The 18,410-nt window shown below is 55.9% G+C and overlaps 1 protein-coding gene and 1 non-coding gene across 3 annotated transcripts; both read left to right on the top strand.

The window, feature by feature from the left end:
* The first annotated feature begins 2,841 nt into the window (after positions 1–2,841).
* Nop53 (NOP53 ribosome biogenesis factor) lies at positions 2,842–11,880 on the top strand. Of its 2 annotated transcripts, XM_076838967.1 has the most exons (13): positions 2,842–3,094; positions 3,461–3,525; positions 5,483–5,591; positions 6,059–6,258; positions 6,610–6,680; positions 8,453–8,548; positions 9,439–9,543; positions 9,628–9,810; positions 10,154–10,329; positions 10,507–10,573; positions 11,144–11,220; positions 11,315–11,371; positions 11,647–11,880. In XM_076838967.1, exons 1-13 carry the CDS (start codon positions 2,871–2,873, stop codon positions 11,651–11,653), a joined length of 1,437 nt encoding a protein of 478 aa, XP_076695082.1. In that variant the 5' UTR covers positions 2,842–2,870; the 3' UTR covers positions 11,654–11,880. The 2 variants fall into 2 exon arrangements, with proteins under 2 accessions (XP_076695082.1, XP_076695083.1); XM_076838968.1 differs by lacking the exon at positions 11,647–11,880 and having other exon boundaries at positions 11,315–11,375.
* Positions 10,611–10,719, top strand: LOC143384607 (small nucleolar RNA SNORD23). The gene has a single exon (XR_013089398.1). It is a non-coding gene; the product is annotated as a small nucleolar RNA SNORD23 (small nucleolar RNA).
* Positions 11,881–18,410: the final 6,530 nt, after the last annotated feature.

Genomic DNA, 18,410 nt, shown 5'->3' with positions numbered 1-18,410 from the left:
TGCCGGAGTCGCGCTGTCTCGGGGCGGGGTGGCCCACGCCCCTCCAGGGCAGCGGCGCCCAGGGTGGACTCGGGGTGGGGAGGCCCTCGTAGCTCGCGGGGTCGGGAGGGTCCGTGAGTCAGCGCAGCGGAGCCCGGTGACTCAGGCCCGGGCTGGGGGCCAGCCCTGCATATTTTCCGAAGAGAAGTTACTTTGGGGCCCGCCCCCCCCCCCCCCCGGGACATCCCTCTCTCCGCCTCCCGCCGCGGGGCCTGGGAACCAGCGCCGGGCCTGGGCTTGTGTGAGTGCGCTCTTGGGCACAACGTGACCCTCGCCTGCCCGGGCAGCCGAGTTGGGCTGGCACGACTCGGGTACCCAGCCTGCGACACGGAACGCCAGGGAGGGGCGGGGTCCTGCGGCGAGCAGGCTGCCAAGGACCACCTGCGCGCGCTCACGCCCTGGGGATCGGCCCGCGCCAGGCATCGCACCCTGTGCTGTCCTCGGACGCACACCCAGGCCACACCCGCCGCACCCAGGACACGCTGTCCCCGCTCTCCGCCCGCCCACGCGCGCTCAGTTTTGTGGCCCTCGGCGCCCTCTGGCGGAGTCTCGGGAGCAGGGCAGTTTGATTTCCGAAGCGGCAGGTGCGTGCTCGGGTTTGGGGGGCACCATTCAGGACCTGTCACCTTCCAAACACTGTGCGCAAGGATCTGGTTGCGTTCCACTGTGTGACACCCCCCACCCAGTCGCGCTTTACCTCTCTGGGTCTTTTTCATTTATGACTCAAGAATGGCTTTTTTTTTTTTTTTTTTTGGTACCGCGATTGAACTCAGAGGCACTTAATCACTGAGCCACATCCCCGGCCCAGTTTTGTGTGTGTGTGTGTTTTTTTTTTTTTTTAAGAGACAGAGTCTCACTGAGTTGCTTAGCGCCTCCCTAAATTGCTGATGCTGGCTTTGAATTCGCGGTCCTCCTGCCTCAGCCTCCAGAGCCAATAGGATTACAAGCGTGTGCCACAGCGCCCTGCAAGACTGGCTTTTATGAAGCTTTGGATGGTTGCAAGGACCCAAAGGCCTCTGAGCTTGTTTTATTATTTGTAAATAGCAAATATGAGTTGATTATTAGATTAAGTCTCAGGGGCGATAGCTAACGCAGATATCAGGCACAGTCTTCAATGCTTTACTTTTTTTTTTTTTTTTTTTTGTGGTGCTGGGGATTGAACCAGGGCCTTATGCATGCAAGGCAAGCACTCTACCAACTGAGCTATATCCCCAACCCTTGCTTTATGTTTTTAATCTTTAGAATAATCTATCATCATCGTTCCCATTTTATGGATGATGAATGATCCTGAATCTGTGCTTCTAGGGATCTCGCCCCATCCCTCTTTTGCAAGGCTTGGGATTGAACCTAGGGCCTTATACGTGTTAACTAGGGATCTGGATAGTGTATATTTTGAACACTCCTTGAATGTTCTGTGTTTCCAGCCTTGACAATCCTAAAACTATTTGATTTTCAAGATTCTAGGATTGGAACATTAAGAGGCCAAAACCTGAGATTGCAGTGTGTCTTGTGCTAAATCTGCTACTGTCAGTTCTGAAATCAGCCAGACGTGGTGGCACACACCTATAATCTGCTGTCTCAAGGGGCAAAAGGTGCAACTTATGCAGTCCAGGGGGAGAAATAATGTCCATGTGCTTCTGCCCTAGTCAATGCTTTATTCACTCAAATCACTCAATATAATTTCACTCTATAGGTTCTTAGTCAAGAAAATGACCATCCTTAATGCTAGCCACTGCAAAAAATAATCAATTCACAGCAAGCAATTCTAGATTAATTCTAAGCACCACAAACACACTGAATCATGCTAGGCTCATGACATTCCTTTTGCATGCTAAACTAAAGTCTCAAGCCTTAGGCTCTAAGTCCAGCAGATGCACACTCACTCAGATTGTAGTGATCAGATCAGAAACCAAAGCAGGCTTCTCTTCGGTGAGGCTGATGGCTGGTTGAGGATCAGGCAATGAAAACGTGTTGGGATGTCAATCCAAGTCCTCATCAAGCTCTCAGCGTGAGGGCATCATTGTCAGCTGGCTGAATGTCTGCTCATTTGCTCCAATGTTTATATCAAATTTTGGGGTTTTGGACAGCCCTTTCAATCGTTATCAATTGGCACCGGGTCTCTCAGTGACATCATTTACCCTGGGGTTAAAACATCTAGTCTGGTGGTCTCCACCCTGGTCTTTTCGCCTTTCCCTCTTATCAGCAGAAGACAGACAGCCAGCCAGAGACTAGACTCTGAGTTTATCAGGGTGAGGTGAAGTGACTTGTTTGTGCCTGAGGGCCATACTGGAGGGCTCCATTAGGCGTGCCTGATGAGACTGCAGGTTTTAAAATGGAGTTGCTTAGGCTCAGGCCTAAGGCCATCCTCACTTCCCAGCAGCTCTGGAGGCTGAGGCAGGAAGATTGCACAAGTTCAAAACCAGCCTTAGAAACTCAGTGAGACACTGTCTCAAAATTTAAAAAAAATAAAAAGAGCTGGTGATGTAGCTCAGTTGTTAAGTTCCCCGGGTTCCATCTCTATTACCAAAAAAATAACAATCATCATCAGACCTTGGGCGGTCGGGAAAGATGTTTTGCTTAGGACAAGAGTCAAGAACTTATAACCCGCTTCCCGCAACTAGGAACCGGCAGATTTTGTTGCAAAGACTGGAGGAGAAAAGAGCCATTTATCCTGTACCAAGATGGCAGGCTCCACGCCCCTTTCTCTCCCCTACCGCTTTACCAAGATGGCTGTCACAGGAAGTGCGTAATAGGAGAGGCCGGGAGAGCTGCCCGCGCAAGATCCGAACCGGATTTCTGGGCATCCGCAACTGAGTACTTCCTTTAACAAGATGGCGGCAGGAAGCAATGGCGATCGTGCCAGACACTGCTCGAAAAGCAATGCTGATTCTGGCTTCCTGGGCCTGCGACCCACGTCGGTGGACCCGGCGCTGAGGCGGCGACGGCGGGGCCCAAGAAATAAGAAGCGGGGCTGGCGGCGACTCGCTCAGGAGCCGCTGGGGCTGGAAGTTGATCAGTTCCTGGAGGACGTGCGGCTACAGGAGCGCACGACCGGGTATGTGGGGCGGAACTTCCGGGAGCTGGGCCCAGTGCGAGGCCGAGTGTGCTTGGGCGGCTTCCGGGGGGCTGGGGAACCTGCCCCAGGTTGCGCGCGAGTTACCAAATTTCCTAAGTAAGAATACAGGACCCCCAATTAAATTCGAATTTAGTGAGCAGTAATTAACTTTTTAGTAGAAGTAGGTCCCATGAACCCACCCTAGCTTGGTGCATTTTAAATATCAGGCTCTGGAAACGGAGGGGCAAGGCCCAAAGCGCCCCACGGCGGGAAGAGGAGGCTTGAATGAGGATGCTGAACCCCGAGATTTTAAAGCTGTTCTCTTCCTCACAACTTTGACTGATGGTCTGCATTTCTGTCCCCCAGTGGCTTAGTGTCAGAGGCCCCTGATGAAAAACTGTTCTTCGTGGACACTGGCTCCAAGGAGAAAGGTGAGGTGGGCTTTTGTGCAGCAGGACTACCGTTGACTGTTATGTGGCCTCGAGCTTCTGAGAAGATCTGTGTGAAGGCAAACACCTGCTCAGATTTCAACTTGAAGGAGAGCATTTTGGATGGGTGAAAAGAAGACAATGTGGGGGAGGCTGAGGATGTAGCCCAGTGTTCCAGCACTATCCTGATGGTTCCATCCCAGCGTTGTGAAAAGCTTTTTCTTTTCTTTCCTTTCCTTTCCTTTCTTTGCTATCATTGTTCTCAATGCACAGGTAAGCCAGGTAGAGTTTGCTTTGATAAGTTGTCTTCTGTTAGCTGCAGAAAAGTCAGTCATGCTGCCTACTTTAAATCAGATCTGAGCCGGAGCCAGTGACACATGCCTGTAATCCCAGCAACTTGGGAGGCTGAGGCAGGAGAATCACAAATTCACAGCCAAACTCAGCAATTTAACGAAGCCTTAAGCAACCTGAGACACTGTCTTGATTTTTTTTTTTTTTTATTAAAAAGGGGGGGGGGCTAGGTGTGACTCAGTGGTTAAGCACCCCTGGGTTCAGTTCCCCGGTACCAAAAAAAGAAAAAGATCTGTTTTAGTTAGTAAGATGAGGTTTTGTAAGAACAAAAAGATGTATTTTAAACACTAGGTAACATGCTTACTTTAATTTGCCAGCAAGCATCGTGGTTGGGACCTGCTTTAACAAGTGGACTGAGAGTGGATTGGGGATTGCTTTGATGAGTAATAGGGATTACATCAGTTATGTAGAAAAACAAATTTTTATATGTGGCCTGGTAGGAAAGATGGTGGAATGAAATGGACGTCACTATCCTAAGTACATGTTGTGTGCAACTGGAGAAATGAAAAATTGTGCTCTGTGTGTACAATGAATTGAAATGCATTCTGCTGCTATGTATGAAAAGTTAGAACAAGTAAATAAGTTTTTTTAAAAAAAGGGATATAAAAAAATACGTGACCTGCTTTAATGAGGGCAGTTAGTTTTCCTGAGCAAGGGAGAAAGCTACTGTAACAGCATGATGTCCCCAGTGAACTTGTGAGAGGTCAAGGGTCTATTCAATGGAAACAGGACCCTTTTCAGTTAGCAAAAGATAATGAAAGGAGCTGCTTTGAAGCACAGGGGCTTTGAATGAGCAGGTGAAGGTGGTTGTTTACAGAGTCACTTTTACAGAGGTGGGGACATCAGTCCGAGGATGGGATGGTCATCAGGGGCCTATGGGCCTGTTGTGGTGAGCAGGAAACCTTTAGGAAGCAGAGAAGACACACACGGAGGCTGGATCTGGAGCTCAGGCAGAGCACTTGCCTGGCACGTGTGAGGCCCTCGGCTTCATCCCCAGAACCACAAAAAAGACAGAGAAGATGGTAGTACCGTGAGCACCCAGGGATCCTTGTCGTGCTTCTGTAATGAGCACATTGCTATGGCGCATAGTGGGGTCCTCACTGAGGAAGCCCAGGGGAGGAGCCCCCCTCTGTAGCCTCAGGGGTTGTGAAAGGTGCAGTGCCTGCTATGTTTTGCTTTAGTCTTACTTTTGCTGGTTGGCCTTTGAAGGAAACAGCAGAGGACACTGCAGGGCCGTACTGGGTCCTGAATACGCCTTTGGGTGCTCCCTACACCTCAGTGTCACTTGACTGCTCTCTTTAGTTCTGTGGCCCTTTTCTGGCTGCACCTGGAGCCTCTCAATGTGGGGCTGTGGATGTGACTCCTCCTGTGTCCCCAACCTGCCTATGCTGGCCCAGGATGTGGGTATAGTGAGGGTCAGGACTTGGCCACTCTGGGCCCTACCTTTGGGGGCTCTTCCCTTGCCTGGGAGTCTGGGGTCCTCTGGGTGTGCCCTGGGATAGTGTGGGTTGCAAGCCTGTGGCTCCTATGGAGCTGAAATGGGGTTGGGGAGGCTGGTCTTGGGCAGTGGGGGAGTCTGAGGCCTCCATCCCTTCTTCTTCCACTCCAGAGCGGAAAAGGAAGAAGACTCGGGTCCAGAAGAAATCGCTGCTCCTCCAGAAACCCCTGCGGGTGGACCTTGTCCTTGAGAACACATCCAAGATCCCTGCCCCCAAAGAGTAAGTGTTCTACCAACACTTAGTTCCATCCTTCTGCCAGAGACTGGCCTTGAGGGACTTCCTGGGGGTGGAGTGTTGGGGAAGTTGGTTAGGGTCGGACTTGGGTTTTAGGGGACTGGAGAAGGAGGCTGGCTAGGTTGCTGGGGCCATGCCATGAGGAACAGTCTGGACCTGGCTAGGGGACAGGGCTGGTGTGGGGAGTCTGGGAGCTTGGCTAGGGGCGGGTCAGGCAGCACTGAAGAGGGGACAGGTGATGCCGAGGTGAGTTTTAACCTGGCAGGTGTGAGGTGCCAGGGGACGTCCAGGGCAGGGTTCTTGCGTTGTTCGGTCAAGCTCAGGAGCATGGCTGGGAAGAGGCCTCTGAAGGGCGGGAGGTGCAGTGCCTCTGGGGAGGGCTGGGCAGGGGCTGCCTGGGTGGCAGGAGCCTCTCCAACCTGCTGCCCTCTGCTGCTTCCTGCCCCCCGCAGCATCCTCGCTCACCAGGTCCCCAATGCCAAGAAACTCCGGCGGAAGGAGCAGCTATGGGAGAAGCTGGCGAAGCAGGGCGAGCTGCCCCGGGACGTGCGCAGGGCCCAGGCCCGGCTTCTCAACCCTCCTGTGGCCAAGACCAAGCCTGGGCCTGAGGACACCATCCAGCGGCCCTTCTATGACCTCTGGGCCCCGGACAGTGAGTGTTCTCGGTGTCACCTGCTAACAGGGCTGGGACTGACATGGACAGTTGTGTGGTTTGCGTGCTGCACGGGAGCACTGCGTCCAAGGGCTGCCCCAGCAGAGCTGAGCACCCTGAAGTGGTGCCCTCTCCCCTGTGCTCCCCTTTCTGCAGTTGTGGGGTCTCGCGCCTCAGCCTGGGCTTAGGGTCATTTCCTGAACCCAATCTGGCGGTGGGCTGGCTTGGTGTTTGTGAATCTCTTTTCCTCACCTGAGCGTCAGAGCCATTTTTTGGAAATGAGGAGGGGTTGGAGGGAGGCCCTGGGGGTCCCAATGCCAGAAGCCCCAGAGCTGCTCGCTGTCTCTGCAGACCCTCTGGACAAGCCGCTGGAGGGCCAGGATGCCTTCTTCCTGGAGCAGACCAAGAAGAAGGGAGTGAGGGTGAGGAAAGGGAGTGAGGGTGAGGAGGGGAAGGCGGCTGGGGGGCGGGGGCGGAGTGGGAGTGGCAGGAGCCCTCTGCTTCCTGGCAGCAGTCTCCGTCTCAGCCTCAGTGCCTGCCATCCAGGTGACCAGGCTCCTGCCTGCTGTCCCAGCTCCAGCCTGGCTGATGTGCTGCGTCCTTTCTCACCTGCAGACAGCAGACGGGCTTAGTTCACGGGGCAGTTGGGGAATTTAGAGGTGACGTGGAGCCACTGTGGCCATCACATTGGGCATTATTATTTTGTGGCCGTCTGTACTGGAGAAGGAGATGCTGAGTATTAGGAGCCAGGAACTAAATCTTGGGGTACAGCTTCATTCAGGTGACAGGTGTCGGCTTCCTGCTGGGCGCAGTAGTGCAGGCACAGGAGCCTGTAGAGGCTGAGGGTGCGGCACCCTCCTCCCGGGTGGTATCTCTGTGCGTGGGCTGCCCATGGCACCAAGATCTGGGAGGGGTGGGAGGTCGGGCGATGGGTTGGAGTCGGGAAGCTTTGCTGGAACAGTGCCAGCGGCTTAGGGACGCGGAGGGGGACGGCGCCAGCAGAGACTGCTGGCCAGCAGGTGCACAGGCCACCAGGCAGGACAGGCACTGTGCAGGAAGGAGCCTGGAGGAGGCCAGTGCAGTGGAGGGCTGCAGGCCAGGTGGCGGGGTTGTTGTGACTGGGGTTGGGGAGGCCACCAGAGGGTTTCCTGCAGGACGCAGAGCAGTCCAGGCACTGGGTGAGCGCGAGGGGCCAGGTTCACCGGAGCCAAAGTTATTCCGTGGTTTCTGAGCCAGTGTGGGCTGGTGGGGACCAGGACAGAGTTCCAGGACAGAAGCAGCAGTTTCACAGGGGCTGGGTGTAGAGAGCTCGCATGGCATCCACTTGACCCTTTTCTTGTGACCAGTGACCTTTCCTGGGACACAGACCTAATAGAAAGGAGGAGCAAGCACTCCTGGAGAGTGCAGGGGGCACTTGAATCACAAGTGGCCTTGTGAAAACGCAGGTCCTGGTGGCTCACATTCCCTACGAGCTCCGGGCTCCCCTGGGGTTCTCTGACCACAATGAGCAACAAGACTCTAGAAAGCATTTTTCCGCTGTGCCTTGCTCTGCCGGAGGGGGGCGCTCAAGCCTCTGTGGCACAGCTGGAGGTGTAGTGATGCCACTAAGAACTTCCACCCCAGGGGACAACACCATGTGGCCTGTCACCTGGAGAGCTGACAATCCTGCCTGCGGGCAGCTCCCTTGCCCCCAGGACATCTGTTCGCCACTGGAGATGCTGGGTCCCACAGGCCGCGTAGCCAGGCAGCTGCAGCCCTGCCCTCCTGGGCCTGGGGCCCAGCACTGTGGGACGTGAGGTTGCAAGCGCCAGGCCTCCCGGGCTGTTTGGTCCGTTGGTGCTGCTATGACAGAACCCTGGAGGCTGGGTGATGAACAAGGGATAGAGGTTTATTGCTTGCAGTGTAGAGGCTGAGAGCCTAGGACGGAGGCGGCAGCAGGTCTGGTGTCTGGTGGGGGCTGGTCTCTGCCTCGTGGGGGAATCTTGAAGCCTAGTCTTCACCCCGGCAGGCGGAAGGTGAAGGGGGGACGCTGGTGAAGCCCCTCTAGGAGGAGTCACTCTGGGACTCGCTCACCTCCTGAAGGCCCTGCCACCTCATGTCATCACATGGGCAGTTAGGCTTCAGTGTGAGTTTTGAGGGACACCTTCAGGCCTCAGCCTGGGCCTCAGCCTGCCTTGGCCTTACCTTCCTTCAGCGGCCACCTCGTCTCCACATCAAGCCCTCCCCGGCACCTGCTGTGGAGGTGACACCTGCAGGAGCCTCCTACAACCCGACCTTCGAGGACCACCAGGTGGGTGCAGGCCCCAGCCCGGCCCTTCTAGGTCTAGCTCTGCTACTCGGTCACTGTGCCGTGCCAGCCCTGTGCTGGGTGGCACTGGGGACTTGGATGAGACCAAGAGCCCTCTGAGGTCTGTTCCTAGACAGCAGTGACCCAGGGTGGCTGGGGCTGGGAGTATGGCCCTTGCCCAGCCGGGGCAGCCTGGAAGGGGGGTGTCTGCACTCAGAAGGCTGAGGAGAGGAGTAGGCTTTCCAGGCGGCAGGAACAGTGTGTGCAGAGGCCCGAGGTGGGGACCCAGCACTTTTTAGGAGGGAAGTCCTAGACGTAGATGCCAAGGCCTCAGATCCAAAGACAGGCAGCGTGGCAGCGGGGAGATCTGCCTGAGTTCAGGTTCACTTCCCAGTCATTTGTTGGAGCACAGATATTGTGAGCCAAGGTGACAAAGCCCCTTTCGTGCTCCCTGGAGGGGCACCTCTCAGGGACAGGGTGCTAGGGACCTCAGGGTCACTGCTCCAGGTGCAGAACCCGTGCTGGGAGGTGTCCAGTTGTCAGGCGGCCTCTCCGCCAACCACGAAGAGAGGACGTCCCAGGAAAATGCATGTGGGGGGAGGGTGGAGGGGCGTGCATCCATCACCCCTGCAAGAAGCTGACCGCCCATTTGCTGTTGCCACCTTGTCCCCGCCTCCCCTAGACTCAGGCATCCCCACTCTTCCTGGCCTAGGAGCCTGTTTATTGTGGACATTTTATTTTGGTGAAATTCTAGTGTGTAGCAGCCGCAGAAGGGACGGCAGGTGGGAGGGTCGGTTAGAGCCCCTTGGGAGTGGCAGGGGCCTGAGCATGGGGCGGGGCTGGAGCAGGGCTTGGGACTTGCAGGAGCCCTGGGTCCTCATGTCTCTCTCCAGGCCCTGCTCTTGGCGGCCCATGAAGTGGAGCTGCAGCGTGAGAAAGAGGCTGGAAAGCTGGAGCGCAGGCTGGCCCTGCCCGCCACAGAGCAGGCGGCCACCCAGGTGAGCGCAGCCCGCCCCGCCCCCACCCGCCCCTGCCCCCTACCCCCTACCCCCGCGCAGCTCCTGACCTGGCCCCCTCCCCAGGCGTCTACCTTCCGGGAGCTGTGCGAGGGGCTGTTGGAGGAGTCTGACGGGGAGGCCGAGCAGGACACGGTTGAGGAGCCGGAGGCCGGAGGCGCCGAGACCTCGCAGGCACCTGGCCGCCTGCCCTCCGTGGAGAAGAAAACAGAGCAGCAGCGGCGACGGGAGAAGGCTGCGCGGAGGCTGGTGAGCCCTGCCCCGGCCCCTCCTGGACTCCTCTGCTTACCTGCCCTGGCCTCCCCTCCTCTGCCCTGGGCCTGCAGGTTCTGCTGTCTAGGGCCTCACCCACTGTCTCAGCTGGGACTGTCTAGCCACCCTGGGGAGGGGCAGCAGGGCATCGAGCAGGGTGCAGCCCCTGCCTGGACTCATGGCAGGGATTGAGAGCCAGAGAGGACGTTGGAGGTGATTCCGGAGCACAACTAGTGAGGGACGTGAGGGACACTGACGGGCATGGAGGCGACAGGAGAGGCTGGGCCGTGGGCTTGGAGGGCCTGGTGGGGCACATGGTGAGTCTGACCCCTGCCCCCAGAGGGTGCAGCAGGTGGCGCTGCGGGCTGCCCGGCTCAGGCACCAGGAGCTCTTCAGGCTGCGTGGGATCAAGGCACAGGTGGCCCAGCGGCTGGCAGAGCTGGCAAGGCGACGGGAGCAGCGGCGGATTCGGCGGCTGGCCGAGGCGGACAAGCCCCGCAGGCTGGGGCGGCTCAAGTGAGGCCAGGGCTCCGCTTAGGGAGGTTGGGACGCCCTGGCACAGGAACACCTGGGAGACTGCCATCCCTCCACACTGTGTCCCCTGAGGCCCGATTGCCCCAGGAGGCTTTGGACTGGGGTTTCTGGGCCTGCTGGAGTATAACCCATCCGTGCCCTGTATTCCCACGTTCCCAGGTACCAGGCTCCTGACATTGACGTGCAGCTCAGCGATGAACTGTCCGGCTCGCTCAGGACCCTGAAGGTACCTGCCCACGGCCAGCGTGGTGCTCTGGAGCCCGTGCCCAATGATGACACCATCCTTGCTCCCCGTGCCCCCAGGGGCTATGGGCGACACCTTGGCTGCCCTTGGGCTGGGCCGGCTGGGCCGTTGCCTGGGGGCTGAGGGCACGAGGTTCTGGTGGGGGGCAGGTGACGGCTGGGGCCAGTGACCCTCAGAGTCTTTTGGTCCAGCCTGATTCTTGTTGGATCCCCTCACCCTCTTTAGTCCTGTGGGGTCTTCCTGAAGCTCAAGACAGACCTGTCCCTCCCCTGCTCCAAACCTGCCTGGCCCCTCCCTAAGCCAGGAGCCCTAGGAGGCCTGGCCTGGCCTGGGGGCTGCAGCCAGGGGGGCTGCCTTAGTGACACCTTCTCTCTGGCCCGGCCTTTGCCCCCTTGTTTTCTGGGACTGGTGTTTCCTCTTCCGCTTCCCCTCCAGCCCCTTCCTGCTGACCCAGACCCACCATGGGGCCAGGTGCAGCGCCTGGCCTTTGGCTGGCCCTGCCTTCGAGCAGTGGAGGTCTGCCTCCTGCTGAAGCTCCCTCTCTTCCTGCAGCCCGAAGGCCACATCCTGCGTGACCGCTTCAAGAGCTTCCAGAGGAGGAACATGATAGAGCCTCGGGAGCGGGCCAAGTACGGGCTCAGCTGCTGGGGCAGGGGGTGGGACCCTGAGCGTGGTGAGGTTGCTGGTCCCTCATCTTCCCTAATGTCCCCATCCTTTCTCCAGGTTCAAGCGCAAGTACAAAGTGAAGCTGGTGGAGAAGCGGGCGTTCCGCGAGATCCAGTGAGCAGCTCCCTTTCCCGGGGGAGGGGACAGGCTGGGTTCTGGCTGGGACCGAAATGGTTTTCATTTACTTGAACCCAAAGGGGCCTTTCTTCCTGGGGCATTTGCCAGTCCCAGGGCCCTTGCCAAACCCAGACTCCCTTGGCCAGGCCTGAAAGAGGATCAGCACAGCATCTGAACTCCAAGTGTGGGCGTGTGGGTCGCCAAAGGTGCATTGAGTAGGCAAGGATGTGGGACCCCCCCATCTTCCCTCAGCCTCTCTCCTCTGTCTGCAGGTTATAGCGGCTGATGCCAGCACCCTGCTCCTCAGTGAAGCACCTCTGAGCCACACATACCCGCCTGTCTGTGATCCCAGTGGCTCAGGAGGCTGAGAAGGAGGATCTCAAGTTCTAAGCCAGCCTCAGCAACTTAGCAAGACTGTCTCAAAAAATAAAGAGCTGGGGATGCTTCTCAGTGGTAAAGCAGATTCAGGCCCCAGTTGTGAAAAAAATAAAGCCTCTCCAACCGCCCCAGGGCTGCATGGCTTTCTTCCGCCTCTGAGCTCCCCTCCCTGCAGTCTCTGCACATCCCCCTCCGCGCACGGGGGGGGGGGGGGGGGGGGGGGGGGTTGGGTCCATAGTGTTATTTTCCACCAAAGCCTGGTGCAGACCCAGGCTCTTCAGGCCATCAGCCATTGGAGAAGATGCGGAGCCTCAGACAGACAGCCACATGTGACTGGTGGCAGACACAAGCCCAGCACCAGAGAAAACTGGAGGTGGGAGGTAAGGGGCAGGCCAAGCTGCAGGTCTGGCTGGCACTGCGGGTGGCCACTCCTGCTGTGCTGAGCTAGGGCCCCTGCTCTGTGGTGCTCAGCTGCTGTTGGGGAGGGGGAGGCTGAGCCCCTGTGCTCTTGCGGGGAAGGTGGTACCAGGGATTGAACTCAGGGGCACTTGACCACTGAGCCATATCCCCAACCCAATTTTTGAATTTATGGTCTCAGTTGCTTAGCGTCTCGCTCTTGCTGAGGCTGGCTTTGAACTCTCGATCCTCCTATCTCAGCCTCCTGAGCTGCTGGGCCCTGCGCTGTTCTTGAGCAGGTAAATTAATGTAGTGAAGCATCACTGCTGCTGGTTAAGGGGCTACAAGCATTTCCATTTCATAGGTGAAGAGATGAACACATCACAGCAGCTAAATTATGGAGCCAATCCAGGTAGCTATCGGTAGATGAGTGGATCAAGGGGATGTGTGCATGTACACAGTAGAGTATTGCTCAGCCATGAAGAATGAAACTGGCATTTGCCAGGACAGTCCCAATTCAAGGGCCAGATGTCTTCTCACGTGGAGGCAAAGCAAACCGGTGGTCAATGAGGTGGAGTGGGGAGGGAGGCAGAGTGGAGGACACATGCTGTGTTTGAGGCATGATGAAAGGCATGCGGGGTGGAGGAGGGAGACCAGGGTGGCAGGCAGCAGGGCAGGTGTGATCACGTCCAGCCGGGTGTGGTTGGGTCCAGGTGACCCAGCTGCCGGGTGCAACTGCTGCTCTCCCTACAGAGCCAGCCAGACACCATGGTGCTCAGGAAAGGCGTGCTTAGTGGTCAGGCACCCTTGGGTTCGATCCCTGTGCACCCCACCCCAAGAAAAATCCTAAAAATAGAACCACAAAAGTGTCCTGAGTCTGGAGTCACTGGGTCACAGGCATGTGGCACTGTGCAACCCCTGCTCCTATTCTTTTGAGAGATGTTTAAACCCTGCATTCTGCAGGACAAACTACTCTGTTTCTAAGTCACGGTCACAATGCGGCTGTCACCTGGCCTCTGCCTGCCATTCCTTGGAGTGCCTGCTGCTGCACTGCCTGGAGATTCTGCTCGCTGGGGTTTGATTTAGTCACCTGCACGAGACCTTTCAGTTTCCAGGAAGTGTCCCGAGCTCACTGTGCATCTGGGGGCCTCTCAGTATCTGGACATGGCAGGGGGTCCTTGTCCTTTCTCACAACTGCCTGGAATCCCCTCCTGTGGGGTGCACACATGACTCACCTGTGCCGGGCCCTGTCTCGGCTCCTTGTGATGCTGGGGTGAGCCTTGGTGTCCTGCCCTTTCTCTGTGCCATAGGATGACCACCTGGAAGTGGACCTCTGGGCTGCTGTGTGTCGGCCACAGGTCGTTCAGTTTGGCTCAGGTGCTCTCCAGATAGGCTGAGCAGGAGTCCTCCTCTCCAACTGCACAGAGCCCATCTGTATCCCGGCAGTTTTCCTATGGTGTGACTTTGCTGTGCCTGTTATCAATGAAGTTGAGTGTTTCTTCACGATCACTGGCCATCTGTATTTCCTCCTCTGTGCTGGTTCAGACCTTTTGACCATTTTCCTCCAGGGATGTTTGCATTTGTTTATTTGAAGTAACTTTATTTGTGGTGGATCTGAACAGTATCATACATATTACAAACATTCCCCCCAGGCTGCTTTTCCTCCTTTGTATATAGTGTCTTTTGTCAAGCAGAAGTGTTCAGTGTTTTCTGCTAGTCTTTCCCTGTTCTATTGTGGTCTTTGAGAAGGTTTCTCCAGGACAAGATATTTATAAAACAGAACAAGCAGTTTATAAAAGAAATGGATGAGGTGAAAGAAGGCAGGGCTTCCCTCTTCCTCTACCACATGCCACAGAGTATTGTGACTTTAAGGGGCTATTTCTGCTGTTCCTCCCCCGCTCCCATTTTCAATAAAGAGGGATGTTCTGTGAGGCCAGGGCTGTGGCTCAGTGGCAGAGCGTTTGCCTAGCACGTGTGAGGCACCGGGTTCCATCCTCGGCACCAGAGAAAAATAAATAAATAAAGAAAGATTTTGTGTCCATCTATACCTAAAAAAAAAGTACAAAAAAAAATGTTTTACAGATAAGAAAACAGCTCTCTGTTTGAGTGGGGTGGGACAGGTGGCAGGGGTAGTGGGTGGAAGTGACAATGAAAGCCTTCGGGGCCGAGGGTACTGGTCAAGCCCTTGCCCAGCAGCACACAGAAGGAAGGGAGAGCCTCTAGGCCCTGCTGGGGGTGGATTGCGGTCTCTCACCTGGAAGTGCACATGGGAATGAGCTCGCGGGAAGGGGAGGAAGCCTCTGGCCAGAGGTGGTGCCATGGGGGTGGCCACAGACACTCAAGGACGAGTCCTGCGGCCTGGACACGCAGTGTCCTCAGGAAACCTTGCTGTATAACTGCGGGGGGAAATGCGTCTGTTCCCTGCGTGCGGAACGTGAGGGTCCGCAGCAGAGGCGCACGTACGTGCACTTCACCCGTCTGGATTCTGCATCAACCCAAGAGCTGCAAGGACAGGGCGCTGTTGATGACCTTGGGACTGTAATGCCCCTGGGTCTGCAGCTTCCTTTGACACGCATCAGACAATGAACGGGTGGCCCGGCTGGACAGCTGCAGACAGGACAGGGAGCAAATATTAACAAGGGAATCAGGAACCCAGTTGCTGGACAGAGGGTGTTCTCAGGAAATTCTCTCAACTCTGCTATTTGAAAAATTTTCCTTGGATGCATCCCTAGATCACAGTCTGAAGTATCACAAGTTCAGGGCCAGCCATGGCCACTTAGACTATCTCAAAAAATAAAAAGGGCAGAGGGTGTGGCCCAGTGGTAGAGCGTCATGGGGATAATCCCCGTTACCACCAAAAACTTTTAAAATCCCCAGTAGTCTGGGGGGAAATCTTGGATCTTCTGTAAGGCTGTGATGCAGCTAAGGCCTCTGGGCACTCACTTCACAGTCCCATCCAAGGTCCTGCTCCTTCTGAATCTGTAACATGGTATTATCTCTCCTAAATAGAACCGACTCGGGTCTTGGAAAACTTCAGGCACTGTCAAGTCTGGATATGCCTGACTGTCATATTAAAATGTTGGAAGGGGGGCTGGGGTTGTGGCTCAGTGGCAGAGCACTTGCCTGGCATGTGTGAGGCCCTGGGTTCGGTCCTCAGCACCACATAAAAATAAATAAAATAAAAGCATTGTGTTCATCTACAACTAAAAATTTATATATATATATTGGAAGGGCTCCAGGGTAACGGCTGAAGAAATCAAACACCTCACTGCGCAATGGGCCTCACTTGGCTGTTAGGATGGAGCCCACCTGAGGGCAGCATCAGATATGAGGACTTTGCACTTGAGACCTGGGTCCTGACTTTGAATCCCAGCTGTGAGGCATGTGCAGGTTGCTCAACCTCTCTGTGCCTCCACCTGCTGCATGGACGAAATGGCAGTGCCTATTTTGCTGGGTTATGACAAAGGTGCAGTCAGGCTGTGCGTGAGAGCGCTTAGGACAGGGCTGGGCGCACTCACTTAAGCCCTGAGTGTTGGCTATTATAACCACGGTTAGGGAAAACAAAGTCGTGGAAACTTGCGATCTGTGCCAGAGAGGCCTCGCAAATGCTGTGACCTTTGACATGCTGATTTCACCCTTGGGAAGTGTTGTAAGGAAACGCCAGGAACTCAGAAGGCGTAAGGCAAAGCGGGGTGCGGAGAATGGAAGGAAATGGAGCCCCGGCCTGGGCAGGCGCCACCACTCGGGGAGGCCCCTGCGCCCAGCAGCCCAGGGGCCGGAAGCCCTGCAGTAGCCTTTGTGGGAACACCGTCCACACTGGCCTTCATCCAACAAGCCCCTGCCAAGTCCTGTGGGCGGGGTGTCCCAGGGATCTACTTATTTTTTCCAGAGTTTCCTTTTTTTTTTCTATAATGAACATCCCCCGCCCCTGCCTCTTAATAAACGTTACTGGGGACTAAACCCAGGGACGCCTAACCTCTGAGCCACACCCCAGCCCTTTTTGAGGCTGGCGATCCTCCTTCAGCCTCCTCGCCGGGATTACAGGCGCGCCACCAGACCAGGCAGGAGCAAACATCTTTTTTTCCTTTTAAATAGGAGCCCGGAGGGCTGGGGATGTGGCTCAAGCCATAGCGCGCTCGCCTGGCATGCGTGCGGCCCGGGTTCGATCCTCAGCACCACATACAAACAAAGATGTTGTGTGCGCCGAAAACTAAAAAATAAATATTTAAAATTCTCTCTATCGCTCTCGCTCTCTCTTTAAAAAAAAAAAAAAAAAAAAAATAGGAGCCCGGAGCCTGGCGATGAAGTGGGGGGCAGAGCTTGCCTAGCATGCACAAGGCCCTGGGCTCATCCCTTGCTCGGCAAAAACCACCCACCAATAAAAACGCACAAATGCAACCACCAACAAAACCCCCGACAGGTTAACCGAGGGGGGACAACTCAGTTACATGGGTTTGGGGTGGAGAAATTTGTGTTGCATGTTGTCCAGATTAAGCCCAAGCCACCACTGGGCTTGTCAGTGATGTAAATGAACTCAGGGGACCGGCAGGGAGACGGTCAGGTTGTGGGTTGGGTGGCTTCTGAGGCGGTGGAGAGGGTAGGGCAGTCCCCGCAGAGAGGAGGGGTGGGCAGGAGGAGGCTCGTCCTTAAGAAGTGCCCAGGGTCCACGGTGGAGACGCCCCCAGTGACCTGCTGAGAGCGGGCTGGTGGCGCCACCTGCGGTCCTGCGACCACCCAGTGCAGGGTCTCCCAAGTTAAGGAGGGTCGAGTTGTTGGAGGAAGTGGCCGCCAGGGGCCGCCCGCGCCAGGATCCTGAAGACCCTGGGGTTCCCACGAGAAAACAGGTCCCTTCAGGGGGTCTCTGGGTTCCTGGTGGGGGTGCGACCTCACTCCTGTTTCCATCTGGTAAGGAACCCCCTCCCCTCTGGCCCCCACCAGGACTCAGCCCCGGGAGTGGAGGAGTGGGGGTGGGCAGGGGTCTGGAGTTGGGGAAGGGACTGGTGGGGTGGGGCCAGAAGTTGGTAGGACAATCTGTGTGTACAGGTCCTTGTCATTTTTCAGGCCTCAGCCCCAACAGCATCCCATCCTGTCCCTTCCCCTATTGCCAGACTGAGACCTCACACAGAACCCCTGGGGGCTGGCAGGCATCAGTGAACTCCAGGGAAGAAATCTCCAGGTATCACATGTCCCAAAGCCAAGATGGTCTGGGGTTCCCCACAGGTTCCTGCCTTCCAGCCCAGTGAGGCTAGAGAAGCTGTTGGGACCTGGAGGAAACAGCCAGGAGACGGTGGGACTTGATTCTCAACAAGCAAAACCACCAGAGCTTCTGGACCCCACTGTGCCTGAAGCCCTCCCTTGGACTTTTCAGACATGGGAAGCCACTGCTTAAGCCAATTACAACTCGGTTTCCGACACAACCGGAAGCTTGTCTAAGATTCGCCTGGATGCCCCACCCTCCTCTCCTCTACAGTCCCTAGTCTCTCTGCTGTCTGTCCCAGTGGGACCACATCTAGACCTACTCCTCCAGGAAGTCAGCCTGGACTGAGTCTTCTACCCACCCACCACCACGAGGTAGAATCTGAAGCTATTCTTGACTCCTAGCTTTTGAGGCAGGGGCCTGGTTTCAGGCCTGCTCTAATTCTTCTCTGCTAAAGGGGTAAAATGTGCATCTTGCATGGAGAAGGTGTGTCAACGGTGCTACAGGGCAGTGACCAGCCGGGAGGCCCCTGCAGAGGTCCTAGGATCTAATCCTGGACTCTTCGACAGCTGTGTGGCTTTGGGTAAGTCACTCAACTTCTCTGTGCCTTGAGAGATACTAAGTTTCTAGCATTAAATGAGGTAATGCATATAAATGTTTACAACACGGAAGTGTTGTGTGAGTGTTTAACATCAAAGAGGTTAAGAAGTGGGGGGGGGGGGCATCCAGGAAAGACCAGCATCACCTCTGGGCCAACTTACCTGGTTTCCAAGGTGATGAGAGGAATGGAATCTGGGATGGCCACATCCTGTAACAGGTACAGGTCGGCTCCAATGTCACTTGGGAAAAACAAAAACAAAAACAAACCACCTTCCTGCCTTTTCTATATGGAGAAAATGAAATAGCTGATTAGAGAAAGTTCTCTCCTTTTTGGGAGCGGGGTGCTGGGGACTGAACTCAGGGTCACTGGGCCACTGAGCCCCAGCCCCAGCTCTGTTTTGTCTTTTGTATAGACAGGGGCTCACTGAGTTGAGTTTGCTGAGGCTGGCTGTGAACTCGTGGTCC

The sequence above is a fragment of the Callospermophilus lateralis genome, chromosome 18, assembly GCF_048772815.1.
Source record: "Callospermophilus lateralis isolate mCalLat2 chromosome 18, mCalLat2.hap1, whole genome shotgun sequence".
In the NCBI taxonomy this organism is placed as follows: Eukaryota; Metazoa; Chordata; class Mammalia; order Rodentia; family Sciuridae; genus Callospermophilus; species Callospermophilus lateralis.
This window is presented reverse-complemented; position numbering and strand designations above follow the sequence as displayed.

Bases quoted from the DNA above. Each gene is read 5' to 3' on its own strand.
- Nop53 (XM_076838967.1), top strand. From the start codon at position 2,871: ATGGCGGCAGGAAGCAATGGCGATCGTGCCAGACACTGCTCGAAAAGC. The intron at 8,549-9,438 runs GTGGGTGCAGGC...GTCTCTCTCCAG, and splicing joins CGACCTTCGAGGACCACCAG to GCCCTGCTCTTGGCGGCCCA. The intron at 9,811-10,153 runs GTGAGCCCTGCC...CCCTGCCCCCAG, and splicing joins AGAAGGCTGCGCGGAGGCTG to AGGGTGCAGCAGGTGGCGCT.